The 20,971-nt window shown below is 36.6% G+C and overlaps 1 protein-coding gene across 4 annotated transcripts in view; it reads left to right on the forward strand.

Annotated features, from left to right (window-relative positions):
• The window catches only part of LOC110455391 (putative aminopeptidase W07G4.4), a 39,339-nt gene that overhangs the window by 1,384 nt on the left and 16,984 nt on the right, over positions 1-20,971 (forward strand). For 3 of the 4 annotated variants that reach the window (XR_002463442.1, XR_002463441.1, XM_021505500.1), the window contains exons 1-5: positions 3,633-3,711; positions 7,498-7,639; positions 13,373-13,438; positions 15,174-15,256; positions 19,761-19,869. Coding sequence is in view for 2 of the 4 variants with exons in the window: in XM_021505500.1 (XP_021361175.1) it covers positions 3,698-3,711; positions 7,498-7,639; positions 13,373-13,438; positions 15,174-15,256; positions 19,761-19,869 (414 nt within the window). In the remaining 2 variants the exon portion in view is untranslated. Of the gene's footprint in view, positions 1-3,632; positions 3,712-7,497; positions 7,640-13,372; positions 13,439-15,173; positions 15,257-19,760; positions 19,870-20,971 lie in introns of those variants that run through there. The other variant, XM_021505501.1, reaches the window with a different exon arrangement.

Below are 20,971 nucleotides of genomic sequence, written 5' to 3' on the forward strand. Positions count from 1 at the left end.
AAAAAAAAATAAACAATAAATTATCTATTGTATACCTGCAGTGATAAATAAGATCAGATTTACATGAATGTATATTGCACTTTATTGGCTGGACAGACAAATAGCATGTAGAAAGAATTAAAGACGTTTAAAGAAAAGAAAAAGAAAGCGAGAAAAAGAAATAGAAACAAAGTGGAAGAACAGGTTGGGAGGTAGCTATATATAGACAAGACATATAATTTCAGCTTTGCCAAGGGCTGGGAGAAGCCTACTTGATATATGAATAACAATAACACTGGTACTACTAATAATAATTTACAAGTAAAAAAACAGCAAGAGTACTCTATATTATAAATCAATTAACTTTTTCCATTTACGCCATTCTATATCAAATTGTCCGTTGCATATGCATATCTTAATAATTATTAGGTGTAAATTTGGGTGCAGCACGCGCTTCTGACGGGTAGCTAAAATTGGGTTCGACGATTTACAGGAACGGGCAGGAACGGGCAGAAATATATTAATTATTATATACATTAATGAAAATATATATTAGACATATTTAAGTATCATTATCGGGTATAAGATATATTTGATAAAAGGATTGCAATTACATGATCGGGGCAGAATCGGACTAAAGTATATCTATATATACATTTATGTCGTTATTACTTATGAGACCTATATTTGTAGTATTATATATTTTTTATCGGGTATAAGATATTATTTGATGAAAGAATTGCAACGAATTAAGAGTATTGTATGGATATGGATCGGGCAGGAACGGGCGACGATTTACAGGAACGGACAGAAACGGGCGACGATTTACAGGAACGGACAGAAACGGGGCAGGATCGGACTTATTTATATATATTTATTGTATATATTTAATTATCCTTATCGGGTATAAGGTATATTTGATAAGAAAAATGCAATTACATGATCGGGCCAGAATCGGACTAAATTATATATATCTTATATATTTTTTATCGTGTATAAGATATATTTGATTAAAGATAATTATATATTACATATATAATATATATGTCTCTTTGTTGATTTTCTCATTTATATATATGACATGGTTATTGCAATGTCATAATAACACATGAAACATTGGAAATGACATTATGATTATGAATTAACAAAATTCATTAAGATTGAATTAATCATTTGTCCTTGTGCTTATTGATGTGCAGATGATGTGCACGCTTAACAGTTCAATCAAAGGAAACTTCTTAGTATTTTTTCAAAGAAAATACGCAATTTTCCAACTCAAAAAAGTGACATCAGTCTGAAAATTAAATATTATTCTATATATAAATATAAATTACTTGAAAACGTGTTTTACGTAAATAGATATTGAAGTCCATATGTTGGATTGTTTGACCACATAGGCATTATCTGTTTTAGAAAAACAATTCTGTACATAAATTGTATATGTAAAGAAGAAAGAAAAACGATGAAACGCTTTAATGAATGAAGAAAGTCATAAGTGGAAGTCACTTGCATTAGACGAATTCTAAAACTTTTCAGTGAGAAGACAAAACAAAACTTATATGGAATTAATTTTTCATTTCACAATGATTAAACATACAGGTAAGCTCAAGGAGAAGATGTCTCTGAGCCAAGTATATATAACAGATTATGTACTTTTATCACGGAGTAAGTTCGTGCTTTTATTATCAAATATTTTGAGTAGCCCGGTGTAGCATGGTATTGTGAAGCATGGTGAAATGAACCGTGGTTCATATTGCCATTATGGTGAAATGAACCGTGGTTCATATTGCCATTATGGTAATATGAACCGCCCCATGGTGAAATGAAGGGTTCCATCGATTTCTATTCTGACAAACTTTTTTCCATTCATTTTCTTTAAGTTTACTTCAACTTGATGTATTCTATCTGAAAACCTCAAAAATTATGTCTGAAGTAGAGAAATCTAGGGTGGGGTAGGGGAGCTTCACTTAATTACCATAATGGTGAAATATAGGGTTTTAGCATATATTTTTTTCCTATTTGACTTTTTTAAACCAAATCCATTTAGATTACATCAGTTTGATGTCCTGAATATGAAAATTACAAACATTATGTCTTGGGTAGAGACAATCAGGGTGGGGCAGGGGGCCTTCACTTTACCATAATGGTGAAATGAAGGGTTTTAGCATTTTTTTCCTATTTGACTTTTTTAAACCAAATCCATTTAGATTACATCAGTTTGATGTCCTAAATATGAAAATTACAAACATTATGTCTGGGGTAGAGAAAATCAGTTTTCAAAGGCCGATGTGCCATCATGTGGTCAAAACTGATTATCTAATTCCGTAATAGTAGACAATAGACTTATCGTTCCAACAAAAACGTACATTGATGACTCTGTCGGCAAATTTCTTGGCCAACAATCACCTGCGAAACAAGCCAATCATCGATCCTGCCCCGTTTCTGTCCGTTCCTGTAAATCGTCGCCCGTTTCTGTCCGTTCCTGTAAATCGTCGCCTGTTCCTGCCCGATCCATATCCATACAATACTCTTAATTCGTTGCAATTCTTTTATCAAATATATCTTATACCCGATAAAAAATATATAATACTACAAATATAGGTCTCATAAGTAATAACATAACGACATAAATGTATATATATAATTTAGTCCGATTCTGCCCCGATCATGTAAAACTGTCAAGCTTTCGGTCTGTCACGTCTTTAGACTGTCAAGTCTTCGGACTGTCAATCCTTTGGACTGTCAAGTCTTCGGACTGTCAAGCTTTAGGTCTGTCACGTCTTCGAACTGTCTAGTTTTCGGACTGTAAAGTCTTTGGATTTTCAAGCCTTCGGACTGCCAAGTCTTTGGACTGTCAAGTCTTCGGATTGTCAAGGTTTCGGACTGCCAAGTCTTTGGACTGTCAAGTCTTCGGACTGTTAATCCTTTGAACTGTCACACCTTTGGACTGTCAAGTCTCGGACTGTCAAGTCTTTTGACTGTCAAGGTTTCGGACTGTCAGGTCTTTGGACTGTCAAATCTTTGAACTGTCAAGCCTTCGTACACTAGTATGGATGACTGGGTTTCGTCACATGAAGAAGTTTTTTCCCGTAGAGTTTCCCCGGAAAGAGGAGGAAATCTCCTCTGACGGTTCTGTATCACAGGGACCTGAGAACTTGCTACAGCTATATTTAGACCTTAGCTAAGGTGTTCAGAGTTATTTTACACGTTTTAGGGTTAAGATCAAATTTCAGTAAAAATGCCACCTCCAACCATCGGCATTCCAAAAGTTGATCTATACATATATGTACCTGAACTAGTTTAGGTCCAAATATAGGTGAAACAAATTATCAGTTCCCTGTGCTCTGTATGTTAGTGAACAGCCACTGGTTATAACTTTATATAACCACGGACTTATTCAATTCCGTGATATAACTAATCAGAATGGATCCAGGAAATCGCTGTAAAATATTTGCAAATATAAAATTAAAATTTAGTTTGCTGTTGATACATGAGGCATTTTGAAGATTTTTCAGTATTTGACAAATTGTTATACTTCAACAAACTTGATTAGAGTTGGTAAAGTTTGTACTCTCCGATTCGCTTATCCGCTGCCCTATGACATCACATGTACACGAGAACGGTCTTCTACTAGCTGATAATTAAGGCTCGTCACGTGGTCGTAGGTCTACTTTCAGTTCGTGTACAGCAGGACGGCGGTGTTGGTCTAGATAGCAGCATGGAGAATAACGGGTAAGTGTTTGAATAAAGGCCTGCGGGACTCCCGGGTGGAGACACGAGGCTAGTGTAAACATGGCAGAGATTGGGGAGGGGCGTTAATGACATGGAACGGGTGTAACGGGGAAAAAACGAAGTTCAAAAATCCATATATACACTAAAGCTATGGATAAGAGCAGGTCATCAAAATGTCGGTCGGGTCATATCTATTGACCCCGATATATATACGTAACTGGTAACGCAATTGTTAGCAGGTTGTCCTCGTTACTGTGTGATTGGGATAGATGTCTATGCATATCTTTATAATTATTAGGTGTAAATTTCTGTGCAGACACGCGCTTCTGACGTGTAGCTAAAATTATACCGAGATAGACTAGCACGTACGATATGTATATGTGTACCCGATTACTGTTTCAACTACCGTTATAGACTATTAAAGAGTGTTATCCGGAGTGTCCTCTGGCCCTGACACCAGACTTTTGACATTTTGACAGATATGTGTCTGGTGTGGGACATCTATCTGTCAAAATGTCTAAGTCTATTGTCAGGGCCAGAGGAAACTCTGCGCTATAAAGAGTGTGTAGTGGCTAATAACATTATATTTATAGTCTGTCAAAGAGGTGTGCAGTGACTAACATTCTATATACAGTCGTTCAAAGATATAAACTTTAAGATAGGTGTGGCATGACTCACATTCTATGTATAAACTATCAAACAAATGTGTGGTGACAAACATTATATATATAGACTATCAAAGAGGTGTGTATAGTGACTAACATTCTATATATAAACTATCAAAGAGGTGTGTGGTTACAAACATTCTATATATTGACTATCAAAGAGGTGTGTGAGTGACTAACATTCTATATATAGACTGTCAAAGTGGTGTGAGTGACTAACATTCTATATAAAGACTATCAAAGTGGTGTGTAGTGACTAACATTCTATATATAGACTATCAAAGAGGTGTGTGAGTGACTAACATTCTATATATAGACTGTTAAAGTGGTGTGAGTGACTAACATTCTATATATAGACTATCAAAGAGGTGTGTGGTGACTAACATTCTATATATAAACTATAAAACAGGTGTGTGTAGTGACTAACATTCTATATATAGACTGTTAAAGTGGTGTGAGTGACTAACATTCTATATATAGACTATCAAAGAGGTGTGTGTGTTGACTAACATTCTATATATAGACTATCAAAGAGGTGTGTGGTGACTAACATTCTATATATAGACTGTCAAAGTGGTGTGAGTGACTAACATTCTATATATAGACTATCAAAGAGGTGTGTAGTGACTAACATTCTATACATAGACTATCAAACAGGTGTGTGTATAGTGACTAACATTCTATATATAGACTGTCAAAGTGGTGTGAGTGACTAACATTCTATATATAGACTATCAAAGAGGTGTGTGAGTGACTAACATTCTATATATAGACTATCAAAGTGGTGTGAGTGACTAACATTCTATATATAGACTATCAAAGAGGTGTGTGAGTAACTAACATTCTATATATAGACTATCAAACAGGTGTGTGAGTGACTAACATTCTATATATAGACTATCAAAGAGGTGTGTGTGTTGACTAACATTCTATATATAGACTGTCAAAGTGGTGTGTTGACTAACATTCTATATATAAACTATCAAAAAAAGCTTTTCCTAGTGATATGTGATGTTTAACAAGATATAGTATTCTCGCACCTCAGACAGATACATCCTACGTCATACCCCATGCTAGATTTTTCTATCTCGTCCGATCTGTCTGTGTCCTTTACGTGACATTTCGCAGAATTTTTACACTGCAATTTATTCTTCCGCACTTAGGGGCTTTAAATTGACAATTTACATTATAAGTATACTGTTACATTATAAATATACTGTCGTTAATTGTATTTTTAGCTCACTGGGTCCAAAGGACCAAGATGAGCTCATGCCATACCGTGGCGTTTGTCGTCCGCCCGTCATCTGTACGTCAACAATTTCTTCAAACAACTTCATCTTCTTAACCAGTTATTGGAATTTACCTTTGAATGGAAGCATCCTTAGGTGGTGGGAATTCAAAATTGTACAAATGGTGGGGCTGACCCCCCAGGGGGCTGAGGGGTGGGGCCAAAAGGGGGCAATTTTGCTATATTGCTATAAACAACTTCTTCTGTAGAACTATGCACTGGATATCAATCATATTTGGTTGGAAGAATTCATAGGAGGTAGGGATTCAAAATTGTACAAATGGTGGGGTAGACATTCCGTGCTAAGGGATGGGGCCAAAAAAGGTTTATTACAGTTGAGAGCACCACCCTATCACCATATATACAATTGCTGAGTATAAAGAGATGAATGCACATACACTTCCAGGATGGCCCCTGGGTCTGCCCCAGCCTTTGAGACTTCACCCCTGGGTCCTAACTTCTAAACCATTAAGATCCCCACCCCAAAACTATATATACAATTGTTGGGCATAAAGAGATGAATGAAGTCATGATATTAGAATTGACCCCGCGGTCTGCCCCACCCTTGCAGACTTAACCCCTGGGTCATAACTTTGAAACGGTTGAGATCCCCAACCCAAAACTGTTTATACAAATTCTGGGCATAAAGAGACGAATGCAGTCATGATATTAGAACTGATCCTAGGGTCTGGCCACAACCCTAGGGACCTAGTTTCTGAATCACAGATTGGAAACAGTTGAGATCCCCACCCCATAATCATACATAAAATTGCTGGGCATGAAAAATCTAATACAGATTTGCTACGAGGATAGGTCTTGGGGTCTGGCCCATTCCCTTGGATGCCATTTGGAGAATATTTTGCCATGATTGCTTAGACATCCAGGTGAACGATACAGGCCCTCTGGGCCTCTTGTGTATGTTATTATATATCTGATGTTGTAGATATAATATAATCTACTCTGTGAAATACATTGTCTGCTTTGTAAGGATGGACTACATTTTTACGTGGAAGCATTCTAATTTTCATTTGAGTCCCCAGACTGGATACTTATAGTTTTTATCAAAATTGAATAGGTTTTTTTCGAACTAAAATATACGAGAAAAAAAATCAATTACCTGTAACTGAACAAGATCTTGTTATCTCGGTCTCGGGCTAAGATTCTGTAGCATCCCAACCTCGGCTTACGCCTCGATTGGGATTATGTTACAGAATCTTAGCCCTCGACTGAGATAACTCGATCTCTTTCAGTTACAGCTAATAGATTTTATTATTATTTCAGGCTATACTTTAACTGTCAACTGTGTCATTTAAAGACTTTTACATACACAAGCCTCAAACTGGATAATGTGAAGTGGTATTGCTATTTACCAATGTATATATATATGCTGCATGTAAGTAGAATGTATGGGTATCACATGATGAAGTCCTACCAGATATATCGAAAAGACCTTGACCTTCTTTCAGGTCACAGGGGTCAAAAATGTTAAAATATTTGAACAAGTTTTTCTGAACAAGTTTTTCTGAGTAACAAATAGGCCTAGTGGTGATACTTTGTCTGTAGCTACCAAGTTCATTGAAAAATATGACCTTGATCCACTTTCAAGGTCATAATGTTCAAACGTTAAATTATTTAAATTACTTCTAAATTACCAAGATGCCTAGTGTTATGATATTGGGCGATTAGCTAACTGGGAAAAAGGGGTCAAATCTTCCCTGTAACCTGGAATTATTAGGGATTATTATTACTCAGCAATACCTTGTCGGAATGTTACAAAAGTCAAAATATTTGGATAACTGGACTAGAGGTCCTAAACATGTGTTTTGTTTTCAGGCTTCCTGAACTGATTCCATGCCTTGATGTCAAGGATCCACAGTTTGATGGCGTTGTCGTGGTAACAGATAGCGTGACCAAATTATCAGGTGTCAATAACAACCTGGAGTGTTTAAAGGCTCCACTGGAAAGTTATAGTCAGGTTTGTACCATAACAAACTCCATACAGTAGCTCAGCTTTAGATTTACAGTTCCTTACAGTAGTTGCAGTTCCTTACAGTAGTTCAGCTTTAGATATACAGTTCCTTACAGTAGCTCAGCTTTAGTTATACAGCCCCTTACAGTAGTTCAGCTTTAGATATACTGCTCCTTACAGTAGTTCAGCTTTATATATACAGCTCCTTACAGTAGCTCAGCTTTAGATATACAGCTCCTTACAGTAGTTCAGGTTTAGATATACAGTTCCTTACAGTAGCTCAGCTTTAGATATACAGTTCCTTACAGTAGTTCAGCTTTAGATATACAGCTCCTTACAGTAGCTCAGCTTTAGATATACAGCTCCTTACAGTAGTTCAGCTTTAGATATACAGCTCCTTACAGTAGTTCAGCTTTAGATATACAGCTCCTTACAGTAGTTCAGCTTTAGATATACAGCTCCTTACAGTAGTTCAGCTTTAGATATACAGCTCCTTACAGTAGTTCAGCTTTAGATATACAGCTCCTTACAGTAGTTCAGCTTTAGATATACAGCTCCTTACAGTAGTTCAGCTTTAGATATACAGCTCCTTACAGTAGTTCAGCTTTAGATATACAGCTCCTTACAGTAGTTCAGCTTTAGATATACAGCTCCTTACAGTAGTTCAGCTTTAGATATACAGCTCCTTACAGTAGTTCAGCTTTAGATATACAGCTCCTTACAGTAGTTCAGCTTTAGATATACAGCTCCTTACAGTAGTTCAGCTTTAGATATACAGCTCCTTACAGTAGTTCAGCTTTAGATATACAGCTCCTTACAGTAGTTCAGCTTTAGATATACAGCTCCTTACAGTAGTTCAGCTTTAGATATACAGCTCCTTACAGTAGTTCAGCTTTAGATATACAGCTCCTTACAGTAGTTCAGCTTTAGATATACAGCTCCTTACAGTAGTTCAGCTTTAGATATACAGCTCCTTACAGTAGTTCAGCTTTAGATATACAGCTCCTTACAGTAGTTCAGCTTTAGATATACAGCTCCTTACAGTAGTTCAGCTTTAGATATACAGCTCCTTACAGTAGTTCAGCTTTAGATATACAGCTCCTTACAGTAGTTCAGCTTTAGATATACAGCTCCTTACAGTAGTTCAGCTTTAGATATACAGCTCCTTACAGTAGTTCAGCTTTAGATATACAGCTCCTTACAGTAGTTCAGCTTTAGATATACAGCTCCTTACAGTAGTTCAGCTTTAGATATACAGCTCCTTACAGTAGTTCAGCTTTAGATATACAGCTCCTTACAGTAGTTCAGCTTTAGATATACAGCTCCTTACAGTAGTTCAGCTTTAGATATACAGCTCCTTACAGTAGTTCAGCTTTAGATATACAGCTCCTTACAGTAGTTCAGCTTTAGATATACAGCTCCTTACAGTAGTTCAGCTTTAGATATACAGCTCCTTACAGTAGTTCAGCTTTAGATATACAGCTCCTTACAGTAGTTCAGCTTTAGATATACAGCTCCTTACAGTAGTTCAGCTTTAGATATACAGCTCCTTACAGTAGTTCAGCTTTAGATATACAGCTCCTTACAGTAGTTCAGCTTTAGATATACAGCTCCTTACAGTAGTTCAGCTTTAGATATACAGCTCCTTACAGTAGTTCAGCTTTAGATATACAGCTCCTTACAGTAGTTCAGCTTTAGATATACAGCTCCTTACAGTAGTTCAGCTTTAGATATACAGCTCCTTACAGTAGTTCAGCTTTAGATATACAGCTCCTTACAGTAGTTCAGCTTTAGATATACAGCTCCTTACAGTAGTTCAGCTTTAGATATACAGCTCCTTACAGTAGTTCAGCTTTAGATATACAGCTCCTTACAGTAGTTCAGCTTTAGATATACAGCTCCTTACAGTAGTTCAGCTTTAGATATACAGCTCCTTACAGTAGTTCAGCTTTAGATATACAGCTCCTTACAGTAGTTCAGCTTTAGATATACAGCTCCTTACAGTAGTTCAGCTTTAGATATACAGCTCCTTACAGTAGTTCAGCTTTAGATATACAGCTCCTTACAGTAGTTCAGCTTTAGATATACAGCTCCTTACAGTAGTTCAGCTTTAGATATACAGCTCCTTACAGTAGTTCAGCTTTAGATATACAGCTCCTTACAGTAGTTCAGCTTTAGATATACAGCTCCTTACAGTAGTTCAGCTTTAGATATACAGCTCCTTACAGTAGTTCAGCTTTAGATATACAGCTCCTTACAGTAGTTCAGCTTTAGATATACAGCTCCTTACAGTAGTTCAGCTTTAGATATACAGCTCCTTACAGTAGTTCAGCTTTAGATATACAGCTCCTTACAGTAGTTCAGCTTTAGATATACAGCTCCTTACAGTAGTTCAGCTTTAGATATACAGCTCCTTACAGTAGTTCAGCTTTAGATATACAGCTCCTTACAGTAGTTCAGCTTTAGATATACAGCTCCTTACAGTAGTTCAGCTTTAGATATACAGCTCCTTACAGTAGTTCAGCTTTAGATATACAGCTCCTTACAGTAGTTCAGCTTTAGATATACAGCTCCTTACAGTAGTTCAGCTTTAGATATACAGCTCCTTACAGTAGTTCAGCTTTAGATATACAGCTCCTTACAGTAGTTCAGCTTTAGATATACAGCTCCTTACAGTAGTTCAGCTTTAGATATACAGCTCCTTACAGTAGTTCAGCTTTAGATATACAGCTCCTTACAGTAGTTCAGCTTTAGATATACAGCTCCTTACAGTAGTTCAGCTTTAGATATACAGCTCCTTACAGTAGTTCAGCTTTAGATATACAGCTCCTTACAGTAGTTCAGCTTTAGATATACAGCTCCTTACAGTAGTTCAGCTTTAGATATACAGCTCCTTACAGTAGTTCAGCTTTAGATATACAGCTCCTTACAGTAGTTCAGCTTTAGATATACAGCTCCTTACAGTAGTTCAGCTTTAGATATACAGCTCCTTACAGTAGTTCAGCTTTAGATATACAGCTCCTTACAGTAGTTCAGCTTTAGATATACAGCTCCTTACAGTAGTTCAGCTTTAGATATACAGCTCCTTACAGTAGTTCAGCTTTAGATATACAGCTCCTTACAGTAGTTCAGCTTTAGATATACAGCTCCTTACAGTAGTTCAGCTTTAGATATACAGCTCCTTACAGTAGTTCAGCTTTAGATATACAGCTCCTTACAGTAGTTCAGCTTTAGATATACAGCTCCTTACAGTAGTTCAGCTTTAGATATACAGCTCCTTACAGTAGTTCAGCTTTAGATATACAGCTCCTTACAGTAGTTCAGCTTTAGATATACAGCTCCTTACAGTAGTTCAGCTTTAGATATACAGCTCCTTACAGTAGTTCAGCTTTAGATATACAGCTCCTTACAGTAGTTCAGCTTTAGATATACAGCTCCTTACAGTAGTTCAGCTTTAGATATACAGCTCCTTACAGTAGTTCAGCTTTAGATATACAGCTCCTTACAGTAGTTCAGCTTTAGATATACAGCTCCTTACAGTAGTTCAGCTTTAGATATACAGCTCCTTACAGTAGTTCAGCTTTAGATATACAGCTCCTTACAGTAGTTCAGCTTTAGATATACAGCTCCTTACAGTAGTTCAGCTTTAGATATACAGCTCCTTACAGTAGTTCAGCTTTAGATATACAGCTCCTTACAGTAGTTCAGCTTTAGATATACAGCTCCTTACAGTAGTTCAGCTTTAGATATACAGCTCCTTACAGTAGTTCAGCTTTAGATATACAGCTCCTTACAGTAGTTCAGCTTTAGATATACAGCTCCTTACAGTAGTTCAGCTTTAGATATACAGCTCCTTACAGTAGTTCAGCTTTAGATATACAGCTCCTTACAGTAGTTCAGCTTTAGATATACAGCTCCTTACAGTAGTTCAGCTTTAGATATACAGCTCCTTACAGTAGTTCAGCTTTAGATATACAGCTCCTTACAGTAGTTCAGCTTTAGATATACAGCTCCTTACAGTAGTTCAGCTTTAGATATACAGCTCCTTACAGTAGTTCAGCTTTAGATATACAGCTCCTTACAGTAGTTCAGCTTTAGATATACAGCTCCTTACAGTAGTTCAGCTTTAGATATACAGCTCCTTACAGTAGTTCAGCTTTAGATATACAGCTCCTTACAGTAGTTCAGCTTTAGATATACAGCTCCTTACAGTAGTTCAGCTTTAGATATACAGCTCCTTACAGTAGTTCAGCTTTAGATATACAGCTCCTTACAGTAGTTCAGCTTTAGATATACAGCTCCTTACAGTAGTTCAGCTTTAGATATACAGCTCCTTACAGTAGTTCAGCTTTAGATATACAGCTCCTTACAGTAGTTCAGCTTTAGATATACAGCTCCTTACAGTAGTTCAGCTTTAGATATACAGCTCCTTACAGTAGTTCAGCTTTAGATATACAGCTCCTTACAGTAGTTCAGCTTTAGATATACAGCTCCTTACAGTAGTTCAGCTTTAGATATACAGCTCCTTACAGTAGTTCAGCTTTAGATATACAGCTCCTTACAGTAGTTCAGCTTTAGATATACAGCTCCTTACAGTAGTTCAGCTTTAGATATACAGCTCCTTACAGTAGTTCAGCTTTAGATATACAGCTCCTTACAGTAGTTCAGCTTTAGATATACAGCTCCTTACAGTAGTTCAGCTTTAGATATACAGCTCCTTACAGTAGTTCAGCTTTAGATATACAGCTCCTTACAGTAGTTCAGCTTTAGATATACAGCTCCTTACAGTAGTTCAGCTTTAGATATACAGCTCCTTACAGTAGTTCAGCTTTAGATATACAGCTCCTTACAGTAGTTCAGCTTTAGATATACAGCTCCTTACAGTAGTTCAGCTTTAGATATACAGCTCCTTACAGTAGTTCAGCTTTAGATATACAGCTCCTTACAGTAGTTCAGCTTTAGATATACAGCTCCTTACAGTAGTTCAGCTTTAGATATACAGCTCCTTACAGTAGTTCAGCTTTAGATATACAGCTCCTTACAGTAGTTCAGCTTTAGATATACAGTTCCTTACAGTAGTTCAGCTTTAGATATACAGTTCCTTACAGTAGCTCAGCTTTAGATATACTGCTCCTTACAGTAGTTCAGCTTTAGATATACAGTTCCTTACAGTAGTTCAGCTTTAGATATACAGCTCCTTACTGTAGTTCAGCTTTAGATATACAGCTCCTTACAGTAGTTCAGCTTTAGAAGTACAGCTCCTCTCAGTAGCCCAGCTTCATAGCTGTAGAATCCTTAGAGAAGCTCAGTTGCAGAAGTACAGCTTGACAGAGCTTAATTACAGCTCCCACATACAGCAAACAATGACTTAGTTTGCCTGAAGATTTACAGATAATGGGTTGAAAGCTCAAGTGACCTATTGTGATCCGGTTTGTCTGTTGGCATGCATTATGCATTGTGAGGCGAGCATAAATACAGATACACAGATTTATTCTGACAATATACATGAAATGCGTACAGGATTAACAATCCTTTGATAGTCAGCTCGTAGTATACTAAATTATCATTTTAAAGTTCACAGCTTGATTTTTTCTTTGAAACAATACTTTTGTGGCTGATTTTTCCAATGTTCATCAAGTTCGTACTCAAATTGTTCAACTGAAATCGCATTTACAACATTATTTTTGCTGTTTTAGATGATTGTTTTATAGGTATAAAGTCTTCTGTTTTGTGTTGTAGGTGGATTCATCGTTTGGTAAGGAAGTAACCCTGGTTGATACCGACGTTATACCTTCAAGGCGGTTGGTGAGTTATACATAATTAGTTGAGCTAAAAACAGGGTAAAAGTTTGGTAGGGAATACAGTGAGGTTAAAAAAGGGTAAGGGTTGGTTTAATGAGGTAAAGGTACTTGCCTCATACTAGTGTTTTTAGCTCAACTGGTTCGAAGGTGATATATTGGCATATAAGCTTATGCCTTAGTGTGGCGTCCGGCATCCATCCGGTGTCCGTCCAGCATCAACTTTTTACTTTAAAACAACTTCTTCTGAATAATCAAAAGGCCCATGGTGATGATATTTGGCCAGTAACATGCTGGCATAAAGGGCTACCAAGTTTGTTAAAATGAATGACCTTGACTTATATTCAAGGTCACAGAGGTAAAATATGTTTAAAATATTCAAACGACTTCTTATGAATATCCAAAAGGTCCCGGTGATGATATTTGGTAAGACGCATGCTGGGATCAAGGGCTTCCAAGTTTGTTTAAATGAATGACCTTGACTTATACTCAAGGTCACATGGGGTCAAATATGTTGTAATCTTTAAATGACTTCTTCTGAATAACCAAAATGCCTAGGCTAATTTTGTTGTTTATGAGAATGACCTTGACACACTTTCAAGGTCACATCTGGTCAATTGTGCATAAATCTTTAAAAGTCGTCTTCTCAATAAACAAAACGTATATGGTGTGATATTTGGCAAGTTCATCCTGGGATGAAGGGCTATAAAGTTTGTTCAACTTAATGTCCATGTTTGACTAGGTCACAGGGGCCAAATGTGTTTAAATTGTTAAACAGGTTCTTTTGAATGCCTTTAAGACAAGACACTGATATTTTATTATTTTGCCTGTTGCTTTATTTTGGTTCACTTTTAAGGTTACAACTGTGAGATTAATACTAGGTGAACGATGTAGGCCCATTGGGCCTCTTGTTGACACGCCCCAACTTTTTTATGAAAACTGTTTTTGACATCTTCCATTTGCTCATGAAAGTGTCTTTTTGACACCTACCCCACTTGCTTTGAGACCCCACAAAATCTCATAAGATGAGATAAGTTTATTTCTGGTACAGGTTCATTTCTGATCCTCTACACCAGACTCCAAATAGTACATCTACATAATAAATTACAAAGTTATAATGTTCATATGTTACCCCATCTTGTTATTGATGAATTTCAGATTTATAATTTTACAAAAGTTCCTGTAAAGCCCAATGGTTATCTAGTCTGTTCATAAAAGTGTAAGTGATTTTGACACCTCCCCAACTTGCCTTATTTAAGTGATTTTGACACCTCCCCAACTTGCCTTATTTAAGTGATTTTGACACCTCCCCAACTTGCCTTATTTAAGTGATTTTGACACCTCCCCAACTTGCCTTATTTAAGTGATTTTGACACCTCCCCAACTTGCCTTATTTAAGTGATTTTGACACCTCCCCAACTTGCCTTATTTAAGTGATTTTGACACCTCCCCAACTTGCCTTATTTAAGTGATTTTGACACCTCCCCAACTTGCCTTATTTAAGCGATTTTGACACCTCCACATACATGTTTTTCAATGTCTTAAGTACACCTCCTAAAATTCCTTCATTTCAGTTCGTTTGGCACCTCTGCCACATCCTTTATTTATTTGACAATCTCCATGTTAAGGTCACCAATACCCTATTTACCCTGCCATTATTATTAGTGGAGTCTTGTTTAACTTTGGTCAAATATACAGGGGGAATAACTCTTAACATACTGACATGAGAATCGTTTGTTTAGATCTTTTCTCCAACTGGACCTCTGAACCGGGACTACGATGATGTGAGACGATTTGCTGATGCTGGGACGAAAGGCATCCAAAGGTTACTATAACTCTCCATAGTTTTCAACCTTCCTTACGGAACAGGATTTAATGTCACATTTCTTTTCACTTTGCCAACCCAGTCAGACGGATGATCTTTACAAAATACCAACAAGTAAATATATATGTATGACATCTGCAATAAAATCTTGAGATTAAAAAGGTGTTTGCACAAGGTGTTTCAGTAGTCGAAATAGAGAATTGTCAAAGTGATTAGTGAAAAAATAACTATGATATCATGTTAATATGCAATTTATTACAATATTACTACTCCTACACCAGCATGAAAAAAATCCCATCCTGATTATCTTAAGGTTGTAGTTCCAACTAGAGTATAAGTCTAGAATTAGCCTTCAGTAGTCTCTATACATTTTCCATTCTTAAAAGTTCCTGGCATGATCACTTTAATTAATACATGATAGAGACATTAGTCAGCCTCTCAATCAACACTCCTTCCACTGGTGGTTTTGTTATGTTAGATCACCTGCCAGGGAGTGCCTGATGGTTTTTTGTTAGTAGCTACCTGGGATGAAGTGTTAAAAAGTATTCTCAAATAAATGACCTTTGCGTAATTTCAAGGTCACAGTGGTCAAACATGTTTTAAACTTTAAACAACATTATTATACCCCCGCAACGAAGGGTATACTGGAATTACCCTGTCTGTCTGTCTGTCGTCTGCAGAAACTTATCCGGATAACTCCTCCTTAATTAATGACCTTAACCTTCTTTCTTAATTAACAGGTGGATTTCATTGAAACTTTGCATGAATGATCAGTATCTTATGTAGTTGTGCACCGGCATTTTAATTTGGGATTTCAACCCTTTTTGATGGAGTTATGCCCCTTTTTGCGAAATACTTGTCCGTGCAACTCCTCCTTAACTAACAGGTGGATTTCATTTAACTTTGCATGAATGATTGGTATCTTTTGCAGTTGTGCACCCTCATTTTAATTTTGGATTTCAACCCTTTTTGATGGAGTTATGCCCCTTTTTGCGAAATACTTGTCCGTGCAACTCCTCCTTAACTAACAGGTGGATTTCATTTAACTTTGCATGAATGATTGGTATCTTTTGCAGTTGTGCACCCTCATTTTAATTTTGGATTTCAACCCTTTTTGATGGAGTTATGCCCCTTTTTGCGAAATACTTGTCCGTGCAACTCCTCCTTAACTAACAGGTGGATTTCATTTAACTTTGCATGAATGATTGGTATCTTTTGCAGTTGTGCACCCTCATTTTAATTTTGGATTTCAACCCTTTTTGATGGAGTTATGCCCCTTTTTGCGAAATACTTGTCCGTGCAACTCCTCCTTAACTAACAGGTGGATTTCATTTAACTTTGCATGAATGATTGGTATCTTTTGCAGTTGTGCACCCTCATTTTAATTTGGGATTTCAACCCTTTTTGATGGAGTTATGCCCCTTTGTGCGAAATAATTGTCCGCGAAACTCCTCCTTATCTAACAGGTGGATTTCAGGTAAACTTTGCATAAATGATCAGTATTTTATGTATTTGTGCACTGGCATTTTAATTTTGGATTTCAACCTTTTTGATGGAGTTATGCCACTTTGTGCGAAATACTTGTCAGCGCAACACCTCCTTAACTAACAGGTGGATTTCATTTAACTTTGCATGAATGATCGGTATCTTTTGCAGTTGTGCACCCTCATTTTAATTTTGGATTTCTACCCTTTTTGATGGAGGTATGCCCCTTTGTGCGAAATACTTGTACCTGGTGGGAGACTATGGATTGCTTTGCAATGCTTTGCCTTAGTAAGCCTTTGGCTTACAGTTCTAGTTTAAACAACCATAGGATCTGGAGTCATGATACTTGGGTATGTCATGTAGACCAGCAGTGCAAATCATTTTTCCAATATATTCTGTCAAGGTCAAAGGTCAACTCCTCTGAGTGCTGGCTGGGGTTAAAGGTCAATATGGGCTATATTTGTTTAGCAGATTTAATAATATTCTTCTTTAATTCTAGAAAGACCAGAATCATAATATTTGGCAAACAGGTATCTGGGATTGTCCTGATATAACAGACCTTGATCTAGTTTGAAAGTCACAGTGGTCAAATATATTCAAAACTTTAAACAACATTATCTAAATAACCACAATATCTATAGCCATGGTTATTGGTTATGTTAAGTAGACCAACAGTGCTAATATATTTTGTCAAGATCAGCTTTAGTTACTGACTGGAGTCAACACTCAACACAGGCTGTACTGAGTAGAAAGCTTTAAAATCTTCTGTTCTATGAGTAGGATCTATCTGGGATGGAGTGATATAACATTTCCTCATATTAATGACCTTAACCTTCTTTCAAGGTCACTGGCATCAACTATGGTAAAAACTTCAACAGTTTCTTATAATTCAAAAGTTTGAAGTCAAATTTGACATTTTGCTGCTGAAAGCATAAGTGAATTTATTATATTGTAGAGAAAATGAAATAAGTTTGACTTACCATGTAACATATAGTCACAAACCTTATTCTGTGATTAATTTCAGTCTATAAACAAGTGTGCTTACATGTGATTACAGACAAGGTGAACACTGCGGGCCCTCTGCATCTTAATGCAAATTAATAAAGTTATTGAAATAACTGTACTGATACCCCCCTATTTACAGAGTTTTTTTTAATTAACTGTATTTGTATTGTCCCTTCAAGGACAAAGACTGTCAAAAATACTTAACTTCCAACTTTTGTACTTCTCAAGAGGCCACAGGCTGACGGATCACAGTGGCTATGAAAGTTCTCTCCTTTGAAATATGACCAGCTTAATTATATAAGTCCTGTAGATCAGAGTGTATGGTGTTACCTGGATTCACTCAGTTAGTGTGGTATGCGACACAGTGTCTGCAGTTCTGTTAAATATTAATAGGCTGTTACATCATAAAGTGACAGATAAAACAGAACTGATTTAAATCTAGCGGTGATTACAACTTTGATATTTCATATTCAGCACATCTTGTGATTACCATAAATGATATCTTGATGAAACCGTGAGTATGCATGTATCACCCCCAGGAGCTCTGACCAGCTCTAGGTCAGAGGTTACATAAGTGCTAAATGTTTAGTAAGTTTTGTATGGACTAAATTTTAAACAATTGAAGATATTTTGATGCCACTTAAAAAATACCTGCATCACCTGCAGAAGGTGTGCAGTGCAGTATGCACTATATTAAATGTCACTATGACCTTGTCATCAAGGTCAACGGTGAAATAAGTGCAAAGCAGATATGTGTATTGGATGATACATTTTTAGTTACATCTACATTTCATGACCGGATTGAAATGAAAGTTAATATTGTATACAGGTAAATTTTGCTGTAGTTTAATGTTCTCCTTTTTCACCCTTTTTAATGAGGGCGAATTCATCATACGAGTAAATAGAAGTAAACAGCATGACATACATGGTAATGAATACGAAGGGTGAAATTAACACTGGACAGAAATTGATTTCATGGGCGGAGGGCAAAGTTTGTTTGGGCAAACATTTCTCAGTATACAGTATCGCAATAGCTAGTTGTACAATTCTGATAGTATTTCATAGCCACCAATTCCGACCACATCAGATTCTTTTCAACAAGATAATAACTAAAACAGTTCCTTAGAAGGAGCAGGAATTATAGGTAGCTTGTATCCTATGGCTTAAAGTTTAAGTGAACATTAGGTCAATAAATGTAAAACAGACCAAAATGTGCTGTAAATATCAAAGACTTGGTTTTTCACGTCCTGTATAAACATGTACACAATTATAATGTTTCCGTTTGGTGTGGCAATACCTTCTGTATCCTTTCTATGAGGAGATTCATTGATGAGAGCATAACTGCCGTACCAGTTTGAGGGGTGTTTTTGAATACATAGTCTGAGCACTACACCTCTACGATTGCTCAACTACCCACTTGGGGGAAAAAAATATTTAACTCATTCACCCCTGAAGACACATTTGGACTCTTCCAATTCAGAGGTTGGAATAGTTCATTATGAAATTTCAGGGGTGAATGTGTTAAAAGCTAACATCATTTAAAAGGTTCCCCAGCACTTAGATTGATGCTTTTCTGATATGATTATCTATTCATTTCAAATCCTAATTGTTTTCTTAAGATTAAAAACAAATCAGATATGATAGCTTTGTTTTAACTTTCGATTTAGTGCAGGAAATTATGTGATGTCCGGTGTTCCTCTGTTGCTGTTCTAGTTTTTGACCTGGCCATGCTAATTACCAAGGGAAATTTTGTATTGAGGGAAAAATTATTTTACATGTTTTTTTTTACATAAAAACGAAAGTATAGGCGATAATCTGCATAGATATGGCAGACGTAATGGTATAACTGCCACATGTGTCACTAACAAACTTATGGTACACTATTGCACACCATTCAGTTTATCTGCGACACATATGGTGATTGTACTAGTAAGTCTGCCACACCTGTGCTATTTATTGCTTTTAAACTATTTCTTATTTACCATATACAATTATGTCGCACTTCATATTTCAGGGCACTAAAAGCTGGATGTAAACGCCCCCTACTGGTGAGACCTATAGACAGTAGTTTCCCGAAGGCTGGCAGCGTTACAACCCTCGCTGTACTCCAGGCTGTCTATGTGGTAATGACTGGTTATCTCTACCTTAAACTGATTACCCCACAATATAGCACCTCTCGTGTCCATCAACAATGTTCACTGAAGGAAAATGATTCAATAAAAATTAACACGCTAAATCCAAGTATTCGGGTTCAGCCTTTCTTTGGGGAGTGAGGACCATCCACACCCTGATGAAGCACCGAGCCAGAAAGCTTGGATTTCGAGTGACTTTTAATATTTATTATCCCCTTGCAATGAAAGTTGGAGGGGTTATAGGATTCCGCCTGTGTGTACATATGTACCTACGGGTACTTACGTATATACATATTTACTTATGTTAACTCTTTGTCATCGCTCTAGCAGCTTCATTTCTCAACGGAATGTCATGAAACTTGATACAAGTGTTTGGTATGACAATACCTTGAATAATTTTGCATTTCAGGTTTTTATGTTGAAGGTCAAGGTCACTGTTACTATTTTTAGAAAATATTTGTCATCGCTCTAGCCACTTCATTCCTATACAGAATTTCATGAAACGTGATACAAGTGTTTGGTATGACAATACCTTGAATAAGTTTGCATTTCAGGTTTTTTTACGTTGAAGGTCAATGGAATTTCATGAAACTTCATACAAGTGTTTGGTATGGCAATGCCTTGAACACATTTGCATTTCAGGTTTCTACATTGAAGGTGAAGGTCACTGTTAGTATTTTTTAAGAAAAAAAGTTGTCATCACTCTAGCCACTGCATTCCTCAACAGAATTTCATCAAACTTGATACACTGTACAGGTGTTTGGTATGACAATTCCTTGAACAATCTACATTTTGGGTAACTTCGTGAAAGTTCAAGGTCACTGTTACTATTTTTAGAAAAACGTGAAACTTGATACAATTGTTTGCAATGACAATACCTTCAAAAGATGCAGTCGCTTGAGCAGTTACTGTTGCATCGTTGAATTTTCTATTCATTTCCTCTTACATATGGCACACAATGTGTGAATGCGAGGGGGTTTGTTTCACTTGTGATACCTTGTTATATCATATCTACATAGAACTGCTATAAACCCACACTATAACATTACTGCTTAAAATTTGTTAACTAATTCAAATTCCTTTATCAAATTGG

This window comes from Mizuhopecten yessoensis, unplaced genomic scaffold (assembly GCF_002113885.1).
Source record: "Mizuhopecten yessoensis strain PY_sf001 unplaced genomic scaffold, ASM211388v2 scaffold8213, whole genome shotgun sequence".
Taxonomy (NCBI): Eukaryota; Metazoa; Mollusca; class Bivalvia; order Pectinida; family Pectinidae; genus Mizuhopecten; species Mizuhopecten yessoensis.